This window comes from Amphiura filiformis, chromosome 11 (genome assembly GCF_039555335.1).
Source record: "Amphiura filiformis chromosome 11, Afil_fr2py, whole genome shotgun sequence".
In the NCBI taxonomy this organism is placed as follows: domain Eukaryota; kingdom Metazoa; phylum Echinodermata; class Ophiuroidea; order Amphilepidida; family Amphiuridae; genus Amphiura; species Amphiura filiformis.
In genome coordinates, this window is record NC_092638.1 from 3,189,314 (window position 1) to 3,208,527 (window position 19,214).

Below are 19,214 nucleotides of genomic sequence, written 5' to 3' on the forward strand. Positions count from 1 at the left end.
GTGTGTTATCTTCAGTAGATAGCACATCTGCCCCTTGGCTACATTTGCTGTGTGTTGTCTTATAGCACACCTGCCCCTTGGCTACATTTGTTGTGTGTTATCTCTTTTGAAGATAGTACACCTGCCCCCGTGGCTATATTTGCTGTCTGTTATCTTCAGTAGATAGCACACCTGTCCCTTGGCTATATTTGATGTGTGTTATCTTCAGCATCACACCTGCCCCTTGGGCTATTTTTCTGTTTTTTATCGTCAGCAGATAACACATCCGCACCATTGGCTATATACATTTGCTGTGCATGTGTTATTTTTAGTATAGATATCACCCCCTTCCTTGGCTTCGCTATATTTATAATATGAATTTGGTTAATTTTTATCAAACCTGATTTTTTGGCATATTTGTAATGTTTGCACATGTCACAACTTGCATCTATATGGAATCAGCCAAATTTGTTGTGTTTGTAGGTAAACAGAGCAAAGTTCGACATAATTCAAGAAATTATGACTTTATGTCCGCCCATAGAACTGCGTGTTAAACGGCCAATAACAAGCAGTGTTTCTTTCACGTTACCTCGTTATTTCAGCTCAAAATGTACAGAAACCATTCCCGATCATTATTAGGCATACTAGGCCTAGTATTATTTCAGCATTTTGAGTATATAATGACAAATTTAAAATTGGAAGGAAATTCTACTTACACTAAGCCTTTAAATGCGCACGCAGTTTTTGAAAATGCGCAATTTGCGCAATTTTTACCAAAATGTGTGATTTTTCTCCCCAAAACGTTCAAATGTATGCACTATTTAAACAATTTTACTTTTTTTCTTCTATATTTCTATATTTTCTTGCAAATTTTTGCGGCGGCCTATTTTCTATACTTTTTTAAACATGGATTGCAGTGCAGATTATTATGAATTATTTGATTTTAGTGAAAATGTTTTTGGAAAATTAGTACCTTGAAAAATTGTTATTTTGGGCAAATTTTAAAATTCGCGGTTGAACCTAAAATGCGCGATGGCCCAAAATGCCCAATTTCCGGCGTTTTTTGCGCACAGATTTTCCTTGTCCTTAGATATAGCTCTTAATAATAGCCCTCGTCGGACTGCAGCATTTATTAATTGTTTCCCATTATAGAGCGCTGACATTTAATTTAATTAATTTTTAATTTAAAAATGTTGCCAATCAATGTTTAATCGTGCGAATTGCCTGGTAGGCCTGCCTGATTTTTTGGCATATTTGTAATGTTTACACATGTCACAACTTGCATCTATATGGAATCAGCCAAATTTGTTGTGTTTGTAGGTAAACAGAGCAAAGTTCGACATAATTCAAGAAATTATGACTTTATGTCCGCCCATAGAACTGCGTGTTAAACGGCCAATAACAAGCAGTGTTTCTTTCACGTTACCTCGTTATTTCAGCTCAAAATGTACAGAAACCATTCCCGATCATTATTAGGCCTACTAGGCCTAGTATTATTTCAGCATTTTGAGTATATATAATGACAAATTTAAAATTGGAAGGAAATTCTATTTACACTAAGCCTTTAAATGCGCACGCAGTTTTTGAAAATGCGCAATTTGCGCAATTTTTACCAAAATGTGTGATTTTTCTCCCCAAAACGTTCAAATGTATGCACTATTTAAACAATTTTACTTTTTTTCTTCTATATTTCTATATTTTCTTGCAAATTTTTGCGGCGGCCTATTTTCTATACTTTTTTAAACATGGATTGCAGTGCAGATCATTATGAATTATTTGATTTTAGTGAAAATGTTTTTGGAAAATGAGTACCTTGAAAAATGGTTATTTTGGGCAAATTTTAAAATTCGCGGTTGAACCTAAAATGCGCGATGGCCCAAAATGCCCAATTTTCGGCGTTTTTTGCGCACAGATTTTCCTTGTCCTAAGATATGGCTCTTAATAAGAGCCCTCATCGGACTGTAGCATTTATTAATTGTTTCCCATTTATAGAGCGCTGACATTTAATTTAATTAATTTTTAATTTAAAAATGTTGCCAATCAATGTTCAATCATGCGAATTGCCTGGTAGGCCTGCCTTATGGAGGATGATCTCAGCGAAGGGGTAAAAAAATTAGAATTGTAGGCCTATATAGGCCTATAAATTGCCTAAAATGACAAATAAGTCATTAAAATTAACTAAGACCTATAGACCTCCATGTAGGAGCTATGTAGACCCCCTCCTAGGCCTATATTTGAACGGAGCTCAACTTTATATTCAACTGCTGTTTTTTTTTCTTTTTTGCGGCCAAATAGGCCTATATCTTGCACCCCAAGCTTGGTTTTTTATGACAAATAAGCTTTGGCCTATCGCTAGCGGAAGTCTCACTAATCTGGGCAAATTACCAAATTTAAAGTAGCTTTTCCCGATTTCACTTCACCTCCCAACCGGGTCCCAGCCCCGGGCTCCCAGCGGGCAGCTGACCAACCTTGTCTCAATGAAGTGCTGATTTCCTCCTTGGTCCCTGGGATGTGCTGTCAGTCATGTAGTTGGGAACGCCCACAATTATATTGACCCAGCAGCTTTTAGGTTTCTTGGAAATCAACACACCGTGCGCATCGTGCAGGGAACTTTGATTGCATCATAATTTGTACGCTCTTAACACATTTATGAACGCTAATGGGTGAAAAGTTCATGAATTTGTAATCTTTGTGATTGTATATCGTTTGTAAGTTACCTTACAGCTGCTTTGAACCAATAATGGATCGAGGTTGCCAGATTGAGTAAAAATAAACGGCAATAGCATGGATGAAGGATGTACGCGCAATTTCACGACATTTTTGCTATTAAAACGAATTAATCTGCAAGAAAGTTTTACATACGGCCAAAAAAAAAAAGCGTTTTGTTTGCCCAGACACGACCGACCCAAAAATAAAAAAAAAAAAAACCCAGCAAACACTTTTTTTACAATGATATAAAAATAAAGAAAATGGTGTTTTTTTCCTATAAAAATGTAATGACACTTAAAAGTTAATTATCCTAGCAATCACAGCTTTCATTTTTTCCCATTTAGCCCTCCCCAACAATATTTTACCATCAATCAACATCAATAGAGAACCAAACTTGACAAGTATTGTCTGAGATTTTGTACTCCAGCCTATAGTTGATTTTGTCTAATTTCTCTCCCAACAAGTATATAGGGCCTACGTGTTCATTAACCTATGCTTAAGAAAAGAAAAGAAAATGAAATCGCCCTTTACCGACCCACTCCTTTTTACCCCCTGTCTGGGCAAACAAACACTTTTTTTTGCCTAAGGCCGTATAAAATTAATGTTTTGGTTCTCGTCCCCTCCCTCCTCAATTTCTGGGATTTGTCAGATATTTTTTTTTTTTAAAGATTTTTTAATTATTTTCGACTTTGGGATGATTTATGAATTTTTCATACATATAAATAAGTTTATTAGAGAACAAGGATCACTTCCAAGTCTTTTTGTGGTACTCTAGGGGTTTATCCTCAGAATCTCACATTTGAAAAAAAAAAAAAAGTGCCTCATCGTTTCCTCGAGCACTGTTGGAAAAGACCGAAAACTACTGACAGTGCTGATTTTACATTGAAAAAAAAAAAAAAAAAAAAAAAAAACCTCCCTCCCTCATCAATTCATGAAAATCCTCTGGACGAGAACCAAAATATTAATTTTATATGGCCTAAACATTATGTAGCCAGAGGCTTCCAACGGTATAAAAATCTCAATTATTTTGAGGAAAGGGGGGGGGGGGCAGGTGAGGGGATGATGCTGTGGATCACGATCGAAATACCCTTTGAAGTCTTGTATCTTGGAAGAAATACTGTATAGTGACCCGAAAAAGAGAATCGAATCGTGTAATGCTCCTCAAATTGTTTCAAAAGACAAACATGGAATTAATGTATAGGCCTATAAATAGCTAATTAGACCCTACGGTTCAGTCCTCTCAGTGATCAGACCAAATAACACAAAGTGTTTCTGGGCTAAGAAGGCCCATTCTGGCCGAATGGTAAATCCGGTAAATCAAGGGTTGGAGTATTTACTTTCTTTCTTTCTTTTTTTTTTTTTTCTTTTTTGTTTAATATGATATTCTGGGGGATAAACCTTCTAGAGCAGGCCTACCTTAAAAAGTCTAAAAAGTGATCCATAAATTTTGAACAATCTTATCAAAAAAAATCTGACAATTCCCAGAAATTGAGGAGGGAGGGGACGAGAACCAAAACATATTAAATTTATACGGCCTAAAACATAGCAAAAACTTTTTTTGGGTGGGTGCGGCGTGCCGCACCCACCCTGTATTCTCTGACTATTGACCTACTTTTTCACATGCCGCAGTGTTGAGAAAATATTCGTGCCGGTTATATCCCAAACACCCACAGAGGTGATAGTTTACGGCGAGTTTTGTAATTATTACTTGATTTTGATATGTAAGTAATACGATAAAGTCGTCATAGGCAGTAATGTGTTTGTATTAAAAGAAATAACAAAAATAATTATTTAAGTAATAGAAATACTATTTGGAAATTGCAGCAAGATTTGCAGATGTTTTTATTTGAACAGTACCAGTTCACCAGTTTTGCTAGTTTTCCTAATCTTTGGGCTAAATTAATAGCATCGTGAAGGTCATATATATCATTTTAGACTGACAGCTTCAGCATGTAGGCCTATACTCTGGTTGCTCTACCAAAAAGGAATTACTATCAAACCCACAAATTTATCCAATTACCCCCTGCTGATGCCCAATTATAGAGCTATCAAAATGGTGTAAAAATATCCCATAATACCATTATTACATAACAATTTTCTATCTTTTGGCTTGTCTACTGTGGTTTATCATTGGGGTGCCCTAGTCTAGCCTGGAGTGAATTTGGCTGAAGGGGATAATTACATTTGTACTAGTAATTGGTCCTGGATACACATCCCTTTTCATAGAGCAAGAGGACTATACTTAAATACAGCTTGTATGTGCATTGTGTTCAGTGTGTACATAGGCTATTTACTTTTCAAATCTTGTGACAAATAGTGCTTGTATAAGGTATTATAGACAAATTATTGGATGTGCACCAGTAGAAATATGAATGAATATTTTATTCCCTGGATTATTTTTGTTGGGACAAAATAATGATATAGTTTGACGCTTTGAAATACAGTTATGTTAATCATAATAAAGTTACAAAGTTAAAAAATAATATCGAAATATTGTAAAATCAAACATTTCCCCTCATAAGTTGCAATACAACATATTGAGGAAATTGATATGACAGATTTTTAAACTTTGATATGGAAAGATACCCCAGCCCTGTTGTCTCACCAGAGAAGATGAGCAGAAGTCTTTCTATCTGATGATAAAAAAAAACCTCTAGGTATGATTACGAAAATGTTTTAAATAACTATTATCTACAAAAGTTTTATAACCATGCTTTATATAAAATGTTAACAAAAAACGTCTTGTGTTATGATGTGAAGGGTTAATATAAGGAAAATCTGTTCCAACTGACCAGCAGAGAACAAAGGATAAGCAATAGATCAAATTAAAATCAGGGAAAATATGACACAACCTCCAATGGGGGAATAACAAACGTATAAACGTAGAAAGTTAAAAACTCTTTTAACTTTGTTTTATACGTTTTGTGTTATTCCCTATTGGAAATCGATGTTGTGTCATATTTCCCTGTTTTAATTGTGAACTTGACTGACTCATTCTTTCATTTCTCTTGACAATTTTTCATTTGCCCACCCTATTCCTTTTAAAGGAATTTTTATCTGAACTGAGATATAATACCGCAACGGCAACACTGTACGCGAACCCATTTTACTGAAAAAAATTTAGGGATTTCAAGTTGTTTACCTGATCGGACGTTTTGGACTGGCAACCCAAATTTTCCCGCAAGACCATCCAGATGCTAAAATGGCGTACGACTTTGTCGAGAGAATGATTCTCGAAATGTCAAAAAGCCTTCAATTTAACTGATTCTGAATAGTATTCCATCTCAAAATGGCTCGTGATGAAATCTTAGGAGCTCAAAGTTTCGAACATGGGCAGTGGAGGGAGCCTTCATCCCGAGACGGGTCTCCACCGAGTCCGACAAATTTGGATGCAGACAAAGTTGAGCAGATACACTCGGGTCATTTTATGATCAGCAATCCGCATCGTATTAAAAAACATGGTTACAACTTCGAGGATGCTTTGAAGTCACCACTCACCAGTTATCGGTTTGGTGCAGGAGAACATGAATCTTTTGAAATAGATGGTTCATTTGCTAAGCTGTTTCAATGTTTAAGTTTAGCTTACAATGGGTAAGAACTATGATCAGTTGTCAGTTGACAAAAAGTTCATCCATGTTGATGTTCAGAAGTTTTTCTATGTACAGTACAGTGAATGTGATGTAATCTGTCAATCTCAATGAATGTCATGCATTGATCAAGAAATCTATAATATCCATGACGACACAATCATGACAATTGTTACTGTATAGATAGAGATAGAATGTGGAACTATACCCGGGAAATATAGCTTCGGCGATCTTTTCTTTTGGACCACCCGAGCTAAGGTTAAAATTGCGAATTTATCAAATTAAACTTTCGCATCATTCAAGGTTAAACATGTTCTTAGCTATACAAAGATACCTTTTATTTCGTCGAACAAGCTTTATTTTGTTCCAAAATTCATGTTTTTATCGCAATTTTTGACGTAAAAGAGCTAGAGCTGAATGCAAAACCGGTGATGCAAACTCCAAAACTTTCGCGTAGCACATGCGCTTGATGTATGCTCGTTTTGACGGTGATTTACGCTTGCTTAAGGGGGTACTACACCCCTCGATAAATTTGTGTCTATTTTTGCATTTTTCTCAAAAACTAATAAAACAGTGGTTACAAAAGTTATGTATATTTAAGGGGCAAGGAATCCAATTACTACACTGGAATTTCAGTGTCTCAATTCAATCGGTTCGTTATTTATGACAAGAAAAGAGGTACCGCTCGAATGTACCTCATTTCCTATCATATAAACTAAACCGCTTGTCTTGAGTCACTGAAATTTCAGTGTAGTAATTTGATTCCTTGCCCCAATAGTATACATAACTTTTGTTACCAGTGTGGTATTATTTTTTGAGAAAATACCAAAATAGTCACGAATTTACCACAGGGGTGTAGTACCCCCTTAAGACGTAACATCACTTTCTGCCACTTGCCGTTACTCGAGAACTCTACCATAGGTACATGTATAGCCAAAATAACAATTTCTCGATCATGAGAGGATGTACCTTCTCTGTGTCAGCGTACTTTTCATAGAATATAACACGATCGCGCGACCTGCATGACCAAACCTTCACCATGTCTAGCAACGACCGTGTGATTGGTCAACTCTCAAAAGCTTTGTTTGCGCTGTAAGTGCCGCTATTTGCGTTGTACGCTCGGCACAAATAACTGTGCGTACCCACCCAAGTTGGCTCTCATGATCGAGAATTTATATTTTGGCTATAGCTTCGAATTTGCACACGATACATGTTTGTAGTTGCATTCAACATGTTCAGTATCAGGATATCGATTTTATTGGCAGGACAGTAGTTGTAGTAACTACAAATTTCAAACGTTTGAGGACTTGTTCTCAAGTTGTAGATACTCCCGTAAGGCCAATGAAAGTCAATTCATTGTTTCCCGTTACACAATTTTTCATTCATGACTGTGTTGGTGACCATTTCATTTTTCATTATTCATTATTTTTTATATCCTTCATTAATATATTCTCGTTCATTAATTGGTTAAACGACTGTCATGTGACCAAAAAATAGTTTTGCTATTTTGTAAAGCAGTGGAAAAAGCCGATTGATGAGGGAATGAGGTACTATTCAAAGTACTATTTCCGGGAAATAGTTTTACTATCTCCTCTGAGCGTAGATGACCTCATAGCAGCGTCGCAGTTCCTAGTGGTCGGTGCAACTCGCCAGATACGCTGGATATCGCTACCGGTTTAATGTGTAGCAAGTCATGTTGTCTTGTGAAGCACACAAGCAGCTACAACTAGTAGGCCTACAATCAGCACAGAAGTGCAGCTAAAATACTGGCGGTTTCATGGCATAGGCTAATCTAAGTTACATCAGGATCAATATCTTATAATATTGACGGCGAAATAACAGAGAACATGCATAGAGGTTTACAACATTACAACGGTAAGCTTTATAGCCACTCAACTGGGTGCGTGCTTTGTGCATGTAGGCCTATGTGCATGCATTCAATCAAAACAAAGCAAGGCCAGCCTAGCCTTGACTCGGGCCTAGCTTAGATTTATGCATAGGCCTATGTATGATAAAGCCGGCCTTTCTAATATTTTAACCAATTAATGAACAAAGAATATATTAATGAAGGATATAAAACAAATATTTACTGCTCTAAATTCGGGATCTGGTGGAATCTATTGGTCCCCTCGGTGAACTGGAAACCGTGAGCCTACTATTTCCCTCGACCTGGCGGTCTCGGGAAATAGTAGGCTCACGGTCTCCAGTTCACCTCGACTAATAGATTCCACCAGAATCATGAGCAGTAAATATTTGTATAATATTATATAACACCTAAGTAGATCCTTGCCATTTGATTGGTTGATTGTTGGTCACATGTCATTCAATAAATAAACTATTTTACGGCCTACGTCACTACCGTGGAGTTTGGTTATAACTTATATGCGCCGTGCATTTTCGTTATATGCACCTTGCATTTTGTTATATTCCATACGTTCTATTGCATGGCTAGAGAATTGCATGTTTTTCAGTCCGATCGGCCATACCGGGTTACGGGGATTTTAAAACAACACACTTATTTTGTGGCAATTCTGGATGATGAATAACCGTTAAGAAATATAATCCACATCTACAAATAAAGCTGCGAATATGCCTATTCTGATTTTTTTTTCTTTGGGGAAAGTAGAAAACAAAGTGAAAAGGTAAGCTTACAATACGCATTGGTTAGGCCCTGCATGCCTGTGGCTAGGTAAGCTTAAATATCATTTTACCGCATAGGAAAAGCCTGATATTAATAATAATAGGCCCTTATTATAATACTTTTGAACATGTTGAATGGCTTATTTTTGGTGATACAAGAATATATTGCTAAAAAGGGCCTACTTGTCTATACGATTCAGTATGATTTTTTAAAACTCGTCTCGTGCAAGGCCATTACAATCAACCAATCAAATGACAAAGATCTACTTAGATGTTATATAAAACAAATAATGAATGTTTTTCATTCGTGCAATGGAAAGAATATTTTCATTCGTTGACAAATGCAATGTTCCATTCAACTCAGCTTCGCTTCGTTGAATGGAACATTCCATTTTTCAACTCATGAAAATATTCTTACCATTGCACTCATAAACATTCATTATTTGTATACCATTTCATTATTGCATCTGTTACAGGTGTAAACCAATAACTACCCATGTATACATGTGATAAATCATAGTTTGTAGTTTACAGATGTACATGTAGTTTACAACCACATGAAGGTGATTGTACAACTGGTCGCATGTCATGAATTGGTCATCTTTTGTGTAACATAATGTTTTATGATAAAAATATCACCAATCTTGATTCACTTCAACACAACTTTTAATGAATACATTTTAGACCATTAAGGTTATAATACAGGATTTTGAACTTTTGTGTAGGCAAATTGGCTGCACGTAGCCACCTAAAATATTTTGTTTTTCAAAAATAAACATGGCAGGCCTAAAAATCATACTTCATCTTAAAGTTGACACTCTAATGATTATTATTGTAATACTTCTAACGTCATAGCTCATACACAAATGTACTTTGTAAGTGTTTCAATTTGTGTTCAATTTCATGAGCATGAGGTTTTTTTGGGAAAGAGGCCAGGAAAATATGGGGAGAGGGTCCGATTTCATTGCGATTTCGCATATGTGTTACAAACAAACCAATGAAATAATGTACCTATTTATTCTTTCGATAGGTCCTCCTGATTTAAAACAGTAAGCTTGCATGTTCACAGAATGTCAATGAAAATGATGGGGTAAATGTCGTCTTTTTTGCAACAACAATATTAATTTAGTGTGCCAATATATTGACACAATTATTCCCTACATTATTTCTTTGAAGTATCAGCTAACACATGCATATCAAAATTTTATGAATCAGCTACGGGAAACATTAAAAATAATTTATTTCATCTCAGCATATCAGGCCAAATGGTCCAAAATGGAGTTCTGAGATATCCACACATTTGGTTTCAAGTACTCACATTTTCTGCTATTTCACAGTATCAATTCACAATCCCATAATATTCCAGGTGCAGTGCTCCTGTATTACTACTGACAATCCTTACTGCATGGGAAGTATCAATTGATTTTCACAAAACTTGCAGAAATTGACAAATTTCTGCCAAAACTTACACACTATCTATTATCATGTTCAAACCATGTGCTAACTTGTTTACAATGCTAGTTAGTGTTGCCAGGGCCAAGGTGATAGTACTTATTTTATTGATTTTGTCTAGTATAGTGCTGGTTGAATACTCATGCTGCACTGTGCATATGCTTCAGTGATTTTAGCAATCAAATGAAAATGATAGGGTTGCCAGTTCATGCACTGGAATAATAATCACTATAAGGGGGCACATCACTAAATAAATGTCCCATTGAAATACATGTGAAAATACAATAAAGTAACTAGGTGCATAATAATTATGAGTCCTGGGGAGGGTAGAATGGGGAGGGGGAGCAGTTTTTGGCAAACATTTACAGTGCATCTTTATAAGGCTTAGGAAACACTACAGAAACATTCAAATCTGCATCATAATATCTAGGCCATTTAAAGTTTCCACATTGGCAAAGTTAGGCTGGCCGAGAGCAGGGCCAGGGGAGGATGACAGGAAATGTTGGCATACCTTTTAAAATCTAACCCACGGGCCCCCCATGTATATTTGGGATTCCCCTTCCAAAGAAAATGATAGCCCCTCACACCTTCTCTTTCTTCCATGAGTTACACCAAATGCGGAAGGATTTAGTGTAGTGTCCCCTTAAAACAAGAACTGTCTTTAAAAAAGAATTAGTGCTGTGGGATATCTAGAGCAAATATTGATACACAAAAATAATTTAAAAAATACTTTGTTGATACAATTTTTTCAATCTACATCTCTGAGATGTTTAATGTATATACTTCATAAATAAAAATTAAAAAACAAAAGACAAGTTGAGTGGAATTTTCACCCTCCGTAACCTTAAAAGTATACATTTCTGGAAAGCTTATATTACAAGGATGCCAAATCAACAAAGTATAATATCATAATACAGGGTGGGTAAGAAATATACAGGGTGGAACATCAACAAAATTAGCATCTTTCGTGTCATGGTAAACCCCATATTTTCTTTTTCTGAAAGCTATGTAGCTCAAAATAAATATGGATTCAGAAAGACATTGCATGGGCCCTTCCAACAAATTAGGAAGAAAGAGTTTGGTATCCCTTGCGTTAAACATACAGGGTGGGCAAAAATTGAAAAAATTATTTTACAATTTGTATGACATTATCAATCAAAACTTTTTTCCTCCATGTCTGGCACTAAAACTAATAGCATAATTGAATTCCTCATCAAATTTCCTTAAAAAAATGTGTACTTTTGAATAAGCAGGGTGACCCGGGCAAGAGATAGGCCATTTAGAAATGTCGGCGCATTACCTACACACTTTGTACAGTAACATATAGGGAAAACTGTCTTAATTAATATTTAATTAGGCAATTAATTAGTTACATCTTTTGTTACAGTTGATCTACTATGAGGTAGATTAACAATCCAGGATGATATATGTGCAATTTGGTGTCCATGCTAGTTGTACTTTTTAAGATACAAAGGTTTGAAGTTTGCTATATTTTCACAATTTTGTGTACAACCCTATGGGGCTCACCCGCCCCGGCTCACCCGCCCCAGCTCCTCCATTGACACATCTTACATATTGAAGTATAAATCTCAAAGTAGTTGTCTAATTGACTTGGGGTTTTTTGCATTTGACAAAGAACATAATTATCTGCAAAATGACACCAAACTTTCTAAAATAGGTATCATACTTTTAGAATAAACTAAACTTGAAGTGGGAAGAAAGCATTTTCATGTTACGGCTCCTCCATATTTGGGTGACCTATTTGTGACATGCGACCAACTACAGTATTATCAAAAGTTTCACAATATTTTTTACGGGATGAGATCAGAGCAAATCAAAAAGTGTGGGACATAGAATTGAGTAGGTATTCATAATAAATTCATTATTAACCATACCATGCTCCTACTGCAAAGAAAATCCCTGAAAATCAACAGAAAGAGATTTATGATATTTTAAAACCACAATTATTTATTGGAACGTTAAAGTTTGTTAGAAATAAATATTTTATTCAAAATAATGAATTATTTGCCCAGCAATTGGTTTCGAGCGGAGTAGGGTAACGGGAAACAAGGAATCGACTTTCATTAGCCTAACAGGGTTTTATTTTGGCAAGTTTGCATTAGTATCTGGTCATGTTTTTTATACTGGGTACCAATTGCGTGACATGGATGCATTTTTCAAGCAAATCACATGTGCTTTTACAGGTTTGGTGCTATTTTAACTCCATAAGTTTACACTAGAACCCAATAAAAGTATATATTCTGAGAGCATATACTCAGATGATTTCAGAAATATTAATTCAGTTATGGGGGTCACACCTGAACATACATAATTGAATTAGACAATAATAACTGCGCACCATCTATTTTGAGGTCATTGTGTGAAATTGGAGGGTTTTGTTTTGGGCCGAGGTATTTTCCGAGGGCGCGTCAGCGCCTTGAAAATACCGAGGCCCAAAACAAAACCCGACAATTTCACACAATGACCTCAAAATAGATGGTGCAAAGTTATTATTGTCATTCATTACCGTTTTTTGTACAAAATCCTATCTTTCCTTTGTATTATGTGCTGGAAATTTTTCGAATATTTCAATTTATTTTGTCGTCATCCCTCATTAATAATGGGCGAATCCTGACTACATGACGTCATTGGCGTGGATACAGGGCATTTTTGCTATCCATATTCCGGGGCCCCTTGATTAATTGATTAATTTGACCGTTGACTGCGATACTGTTGATTTACAGAAATGTATTTTTACATGAAACTTTATTTTTATATCGTGACATTATCTGGAAAACAATAGCATATTCATGTTGAATATTTGGCTATCGTAATTATGCATGCATGAGACGTGTACGTGTGTGAAATTGGACGATCACTCTTGGCCCAAGATCATGCAGATTTTCTGAATGCGTGAATGAGTTGCATCAATCATGATATTGCACGCCGAGTTTTATATATTCTCATGTTTACAAGTGGACCTGGATATATTGTATACTTGGATTTAAATGGATGAATAGTTCTACCATTAGGGTTTACACCCGGTAAGTAGGTTTTACAGGTTTTATAAATGTGATTACAATTTTATTGGCTTAAAATCAGAATTTTATCTTGGCCCACAACTTATACCGTACGTACCGGTGGCTGACAGTAAAAATAGAGCTCAAGTTTTCCTTGCACTGTATCTTCAAATCTGTAGGCCCTATTTTTGGCTCCAGCGAAGCTAAGGAGTCATCGTCATCAGAACCGTAGGGTTACACAATACAGTGTTGGTTTTTATGCTAAGGAATTTTTTGTGCTTGGCTTTAGGTTTTCAAATTGGTTTCTAAGTTTTGCTAAATTATTTTTTCATCGATTGCACTCCTGATAGAGTTGAAATTCAGTTGAGAAAATGTGATTTTTTGGTTAAAAAGCCACCATAACGAGTTATTACTTGGTTCCCCAGTGTGCTAGAGATTATTTTGGTCTGTATAATTTAACCTTGCGTGACAATGGCGCAAACCAACGGAAGTTTAACATTAAAATGTCTTAAAGATTTTAGTACTCTCAGGTTCAGATTCAAAAGTTATTTTGACTTTCTTAACTTTTCTTAACTATTTCTTTACAATTTAAATAAAGAAATAGTTAAGGAATATCAAAAAAATAGTCATGAAAATTGTCGAATCTTGAATAAATCGGAACAAAATGAATTTCCTAGTGGACTATTTTCCTTGCGCAAGTGCAAATTTTTGCTTTTTCGGTAACGCGGTTATCTCCCAATGATGTAATGCGTAATTATCCAATCAGTGCTGTCCTTAGAAATTAGCCCCAAAATGAACCAATCACAGACATCGTAATGAACAGTCTTTGGCAGTGGAGCAAGTGAGCAAGTCAACAAACAACCAAGATGTCTGCCCCCACATGAATACACATGACAGATGTCGCCGGCGAAATTGCACTACGATAAGTCGTAAACATGGTTAAAACAAATGAAATTAAATATGTCAAAGGACAGATTGTTACTCTATTTGGTAAAAATATCCCAAAGAGAGATCGCAAGGTGTCTGGGAGACTAGGAGTAGGAGCAGTACTACCTCTACGATCGATGCAACTTTCAAAGTCGGAAACCACTCAGTCATCAGCCATCATCATGGGCATATGCTCATGCACATGATGCACTCATGGACTACATAGCACTGGTACATCATGGGTACATGGACGTAAACCCGGGACGTAAACATGGTAAAGTCATAGTATTACTACTAGCCACTGAGTGAATTCAATCACCAAACCAAACATCCTTTTTCAACTGGCTTTTAAAAAAAAAAAAATAGATAATTATGATGGCCCAAATATTTTCTCAAACATAAAAATAATGCCCAAAGACAAGTAATAATATAATATTGAATAAATTATGCCCACATAATACGCAACGTCTATCTGTCTGTCAGTTTACTCCAGAACTCTAGTTTCGAATTAGCCTCAAACATCATGGCCCTGTTCCTTCCTCACTAGCTCTCACTAGGGCCCTGAATGCCATACATACGTACGTAAAAACGGGGCACCGTGAAGTCACGTCGCGGTGATGACGTCAGTGTGAGTACCTCGGGCTAGTTTCGAATTTGTACACGTTCTTACGCATTCCATGAGAGTGCTTTGCTATCGTTTTTCAGGCAGACAGCAGTGCAATTTTTTGCAGTTTGCACTGGAGGTTCATTCTGTTAATGTTGAAATTTGGATGAAAGTTATTTCGATGAGTCAACTGCATCTTTTGAGCAAGATTTGCTTATTTTGCCGAAGAGTGAAATGTAATTTTAGCAACATTTTTGATGCAATCGCCTGTTGTGATCGGCTGTGTTTACTTCTGAACTTCCATTATTACACGGTGTCATTCTTCAGCAAATCCGATTAGATTTTGAATGCAATGTAGAATGTGAAGCTATCGGTGAGCAAATTCTTATTTTTTCGGAGACTAGGGTCGCGTGTTCCTCAAACTTGGTGGGTGGGTGCATCTTGACCCGAGACAGAACAAGTTTGTTTTGGCAAGTGGGTCAAGGTCACCCGAGGTCATTTAAGGTCAAATTAGTAAAATTGTCATGGCAAGAATTAGAAACTTGGTGGGTACAGTCAACATTTAGAGCCAAATTTTTGGAAGGTCATTTCGGGTCACCAGAGGTCATCTGAGGTCAAATTAGAAAAAACTGTCCTATGGGCATGAAACTTGGTAGGTACAGTCAACATTTAGAGCCAAATTTTTAGAAGGTCATTTTAGGGTCACCAGAGGTCACACGAGGTCAAATTAGTAAAAACTTTTGGGCAGGCATGAAATTTGGTGGGTACAGTCAATATATAGAGCCAAATTTTTGGAGGGTCATTGCGGGGTCAACAGAGGTCATCTGAGGTCAAATTAATCAAAAGTGTTTGTGGGCATGGCAGGTACAGTCAATATTTGAGTCATATTTTGGAAGGTCATTTTGGGGTCACCAGGGGTCATCTGAGGTCAAATGAGTAAAAAGTGTTGGATGGGCATGAAACTTGGTGGGTATAGTCAACATTTAAAGGCAAATTTTGGAAGGTCATTTCGGGGTCACCAGAGGTCATCTGAGGTCAAATTAGTAAAAACTGTTGTATGGGCATGAACATTGGTGGATACAGTCAACATTTATAGCCAAATTTTGGAAAGGTCATTTCAGGGTCACCAGGGGTCATCTTGAGGTCAAATAAGTAAAACTGTCAATGGGTGTGAAGCTAGGTGGGTATCGTCAACATTTGGGAGTCAAATTTTTGGAAAGACATTTGGGGGGGTCAACAGGGGTCATCTGAGGTCAATGTAGTAAAAACTCTTGGACAGGCATGAAACTTGGTGGGTAAGTCAACATTTAGAGCCAACTTTTGGAAGGTCATTTTAGGGTCACCTGTGGTCATCCAGTGTCTGAGGTCAAATTAGTAAAACTGTCATATGGCCATGAAACTTGGTGGGTACAGTCAACATTTTAGAGCAAATTTTTGAAAGGTCATTTTGGGGTCAACAAGGGTCATCTAAAGTCAAATGAGTAAAAACGGTCGGACAGGCATGAAACTTGGTGGGTACAATCAACATTTAGAGCCAACTTTTGGAAGGTCATTTTGAGGTCACCAGAGGTCATCTGAGGTAAAATTAGTAAAAACGGTCATATGGGCTTATCAATAGGTGGAGACAGCCAACATTTATAGCCAAAATTTTGGAAGGTCATATCTGGGTCACCAGGGGTCATCTGAGGTCAAATTAGTCAGAACTGTCTTATGGGCTTTAAACTTGGTGGGTACAGTCAACATTTGGAGTCAAATTTTTGGAAAGTCATTTTGGGGTCACCAGGGGTCATCTGAGGTCAAATTAATAAAAACTGTCGGATGGGCATGAAACTTGTTAGGTATAGTCACTTTTTAGAGTCAAATTTTGGGAATGTCATTTCAGAGTCACCAGGGTCATCTGAGGTCAAATTAGTATTAACTGTCATGAAACTTGGTGGTACAGTCACCATTTAGAGCCAAAGCCTTATTCAGACTAACACTATTCTTGACATAGGCCTACTCGCCTGTATATAATTATATTTTGATGTGTTTTGGCCCATTTGGACTCATTTCCACCCGTTTCGATCCATGTCGCTAATTCCCTAAATTGATTGATGTATCATTGTATGCTCTGCAAATGAGATAGCTACCAACCTACCAGATGTACCTGTTGGGGGAATGTGATCTGTCACATACTCAAATGATTTCACTTGTTGCCCATGCGACTCCAAGAACAATTACTTTCACTGTCACCAAAAAGCGCAGAGCCACAGCGCCATTGGTGCTCTTGTTCCATATTGGCCAGCATGCTTATGTTATAATTTATATCATCATGATTACTACGTTTTTAAGCCTAGCTTGAGCATTTTGTTTAAGCCTGGCACTGCTGGTCAATATCAGGACCCAACCAAGCATCATGCCTGTCCAGCATCATGAGCGCGAGTGCAAGTGTCTCTGCACGGCGCGACCGTTTACCGAGCATGTGAGGACCGTTTAAACAAACTTGCAGAATGATCCGAGAAAAATAGAATGGAATGATGCTCTAAAAATGAAATTAAAAAAACAGTTCCAGGTTTAAAATTACCTATCCCGAGGTAGCCTACTCACATCGTCACACCTCCGTCACTATGATGACTGACTTCCTATGGTGAGGAACAACAAATGCTAGGCCTAGCTAGCATGCTAGGCCCCCTGATGTTTCGGCTACATGATATTTGTTAGGCCTACCATTTACAAAATGATTGTGAATAAATACCTGAAGAAATTAATTGTTTATATTGTGAGGAACATGGGAAAGAACCACCAGTATGCCCGGCCAGCAGCATAACTATATGGTCATGATATTTTGAGCTTCAAAATAATTAACATACAAAATAATAAATAGGCCTATTCATTCAGTAATTTTCTCATCTGGATGATAAATAAAAATCAAGATTCAGATTTTGTTAGTGGTTTTAAAGCCGAAAGCCGGACGTGTAATTTATTTTACAAACAAAATATAAGATTTATTTTCCAGTCTTGTCAATAGTCCACCATACTGCTAATTTTCCTGTTTGTTTGTGTGTTTTTTTGGGGGGGCAAGCCGTGTTCCTCGTCATTCACATTTGCACTGCACACAGTACTGACGATACTCTCTCAAGAGAGGAATGTACTCACCGGTAGACAATGGTAGAAGAAGAAATGTTTCATTTAAAAAATATCTAATTGGCAATTTTAATGACTTTATCCTTCAAGTACACGTAGGCAATAACAAATTTGTATTTTTACACCTTCACTGGGATGTCACGGAGGGCCTTAAAATTTGGTTCCTGTTGTTGTTGCTATTTCTTGTTGTTGTTGGGATTCCCCAATTGTATTTGTTTTGAGTCACGTCATACGATGCAATCATATAAATATTGAGAGCAGCAGATGCCGGGAGCAGCTTAGACCTAGACGCAGGTCATAAAGCTCACTCCGGGAGCTCACTCGATCAACGTAACACAGGGATAAACATATTATTAGGAAAAATTGTTTATATTTATTCAATATTCATTCAGAACAGGACCCTGTTTTGTTTAGAATGTGTGTGCATATTCATTGGTTTACCTGCTGTGATCGGGGCTGCTTTTATTTATTTTTTTTGAAGGGAGTCGCCATTTGAATTGGACGCTGCAATTCGCAATGCCAATTCTCTATCCATGTTCGGGGCCCCGATCACCCCATGTTTTGATTGCTACGTCAGACGCGGAAGTCATTGTTGCGCGTCCGGAGTCAATTGTGAGATATTAATGACCTCGAATTGCGTTCGCGTTTTCACAAATAATAAAATATGATTGGATCACACGCATCATGCATATTCATGAGGTTATGAATTGATATTTAATGACATCTTTGATAAATATCTAACTTAATTGCCCACCCAGCCATACAGAACTTTTACCGGTCAAGTACTTCGATTATGTAGTCAAAAATCTATCAATATTTATATATGAATTTCTTCAAAAACTTGAGGACTTGTTCTCAAGTTGTAGTTGTAAGGTGCATCCAGGGTTTTATTTTGGCAAGTTTGCATAATTAGTATATATCTGGTCATGTTTTTTTATACTGGGTACCAATTGCGTGACATGGATGCATTTTTCAAGCAAATCACATGCTTTTACAGGTTTGGTGCTATAACTCCATAAGTTTACACTAGAACCCAATAAAAGTATAAAATTATATTCTGAGAGCATATACTCAGATGATTTCAGAAACGATACAATGAGAGTCATTATACAGGGTGACTCATAATAATACAGGGTGTAACAAACAAAATTAGGTCAAAAATATTAATTCAGT

General features: G+C 36.8%; 2 protein-coding genes across 6 annotated transcripts in view; both read left to right on the forward strand.

Annotated features, from left to right (window-relative positions):
* Window positions 1-19,214, forward strand: part of LOC140164231 (uncharacterized) — a 446,047-nt gene that overhangs the window by 19,080 nt on the left and 407,753 nt on the right. The gene's annotated exons all lie outside the window — the stretch shown is intronic.
* Window positions 5,854-19,214, forward strand: part of LOC140164227 (MLX-interacting protein-like) — a 60,426-nt gene continuing 47,065 nt past the window's right edge. For all 5 annotated transcript variants that reach the window (XM_072187480.1, XM_072187484.1, XM_072187481.1 and 2 more), the window contains exon 1: window positions 5,854-6,279. In XM_072187480.1, coding sequence (XP_072043581.1) covers window positions 5,978-6,279 — 302 coding nt within the window. In that variant the 5' untranslated portion in view covers window positions 5,854-5,977. The remainder of the gene's footprint in view (window positions 6,280-19,214) is intronic.